General features: G+C 67.6%; 1 protein-coding gene across 1 annotated transcript in view; it reads left to right on the top strand.

Annotated features, from left to right (window-relative positions):
- Positions 1-1479, top strand: part of TSFM (Ts translation elongation factor, mitochondrial) — a 4858-nt gene extending 3379 nt beyond the window's left edge. The window contains exons 2-5 of the mRNA XM_010568541.1: positions 4-126; positions 206-328; positions 433-517; positions 768-1479. Of these exons, the coding sequence (XP_010566843.1) occupies positions 4-126; positions 206-328; positions 433-517; positions 768-1180 (744 nt within the window). The 3' untranslated portion in view covers positions 1181-1479. The remainder of the gene's footprint in view (positions 1-3; positions 127-205; positions 329-432; positions 518-767) is intronic.
- Positions 1480-1552: the final 73 nt, after the last annotated feature.

Genomic DNA, 1552 nt, shown 5'->3' with positions numbered 1-1552 from the left:
GAGGCCTGGCTGGAGGAGCAGGCGCAGCGGCAGGGCTGGAGCAAAGCCACTGAAGTGGGGGGCCGCCGGACACCCGAGGGGCTGGTGGGGTTGCTGCGGGAAGGGACGGCAGCCGTCATGGTGGAGGTGGGTGACACGCTGAGGTGGTGGCGAAGGGGGGGACACACCCACACGGACCCCCCCACACACCCCGTGGCTCCCGCAGGTGAACTGTGAGACGGATTTTGTAGCCAGAAATGCCGAATTCCAGCGGTTGGTGGAGCAAGTGGCGCTGGGCACCATGGCCCACTGCCGCGCCGCCGCCACGCTGCCCGCCTCCTGCAGCAAGGTGAGGGGGAGAGGGAACACGATAACGGGGGGGTGGCGCAACCCAGACGATCCCCCCCTCCCCAAAAGATAATCCCTCAACCCCCCCTTTTCTCTCTCTCCCAGCACTTGCTGCAGCCGGATGAACTAGCCCAGCTCCGGACAGAGTCTGGGGGGGCTCTGCTCAGCAACCACCTCGCGCTGGCTATAGGTGAGTGCTGGCGGGGGGGGGGGGCCCCCAAAAAAAAACCTTGGGGGGGAGGACAAAACCCCCTGGGGGGGGCAGAAACCCCTGAGGGGGTGACAAAACCCCTGGGGGGTGACTGGAGCCACATCCTTTCCTTGGGGACAAGGACGTGGCTCAGGAAGGGGTTTGGGAAGAGGGAGATGGGGGGGGGCCGGGCTCGGCGCCCGCCCCAGCCAAAGAGCCGTATCCTGCCAACCCTGGCCCCATTTTTTAGGGAAATTAGGTGAAAACCTGACCCTGCGCCGCGCTGCTTGGCTGAGGGTGCCGGAGGAGGACGGTTACATCGCCGCTTACGCCCACGGGTGGCTGCCGGTGCAGGCACCGGTGGCCATGGGGACGTACGGGGCGTTGGTGGCCTGTCAGGTGACGGAACCGCGTCCCTCGGTGACGGTCCTGGAGGAGGTGGGACGGAAAGTGGCCCAGCACGTGGTGGGGATGGCACCCACCGCCGTGGGGACCCCCCAGGACGAACCCCAGGGGGAGGCAGAGACGCGGCTGTTGGCGCAGAGTTTCCTGCTGGAGCCCGCTCTCACCGTGGGGCAGTTCCTGGCGGCACGGGGGGCACTGGCCGTGCGGGACTTCCTGCGCTTCCGCTGCGGCGAGGAGACCCCCGCTCAGGAGGGGTAGAGTTTGGGGGGGGGGCACAGCCCCATAGCGAGCTTGGCCCCACAGCGAGTTCAGCCCCGCATCCCTGGGGCAGGATCCAGCCACACAGCAAACTCAGCCCTGTCTCCCTGGGGCAGGATTGGCCCCGCAGCGAGCTCGGCCCCGCAGCGAGCTCAGCTCCACACCTCTGAGGCAGGATCCAGCCCCACAGCAAACTCAGCCCCACGCAAGCTCAGCCCCACACCCCTGGGGCAGGATTGGCCCCTCAGTGAGTTCAGTCCCACACCCTGGATCCAGAGCAGCCCCATAGCAAGCTCGGCCCCACAGTGAGCTCACCCCCACACCCCTGGGGCAGGATTGGGCCCTCACTGGAAGCCCCAGGGGTGGAGGAGG

The sequence above is a fragment of the Haliaeetus leucocephalus genome, unplaced genomic scaffold (assembly GCF_000737465.1).
Source record: "Haliaeetus leucocephalus isolate CR32 unplaced genomic scaffold, Haliaeetus_leucocephalus-4.0 Scaffold246, whole genome shotgun sequence".
In the NCBI taxonomy this organism is placed as follows: domain Eukaryota; kingdom Metazoa; phylum Chordata; class Aves; order Accipitriformes; family Accipitridae; genus Haliaeetus; species Haliaeetus leucocephalus.
The sequence above is the reverse complement of the archived record's forward strand: the minus strand, read 5'-3'. Positions and strand labels throughout refer to the sequence as shown.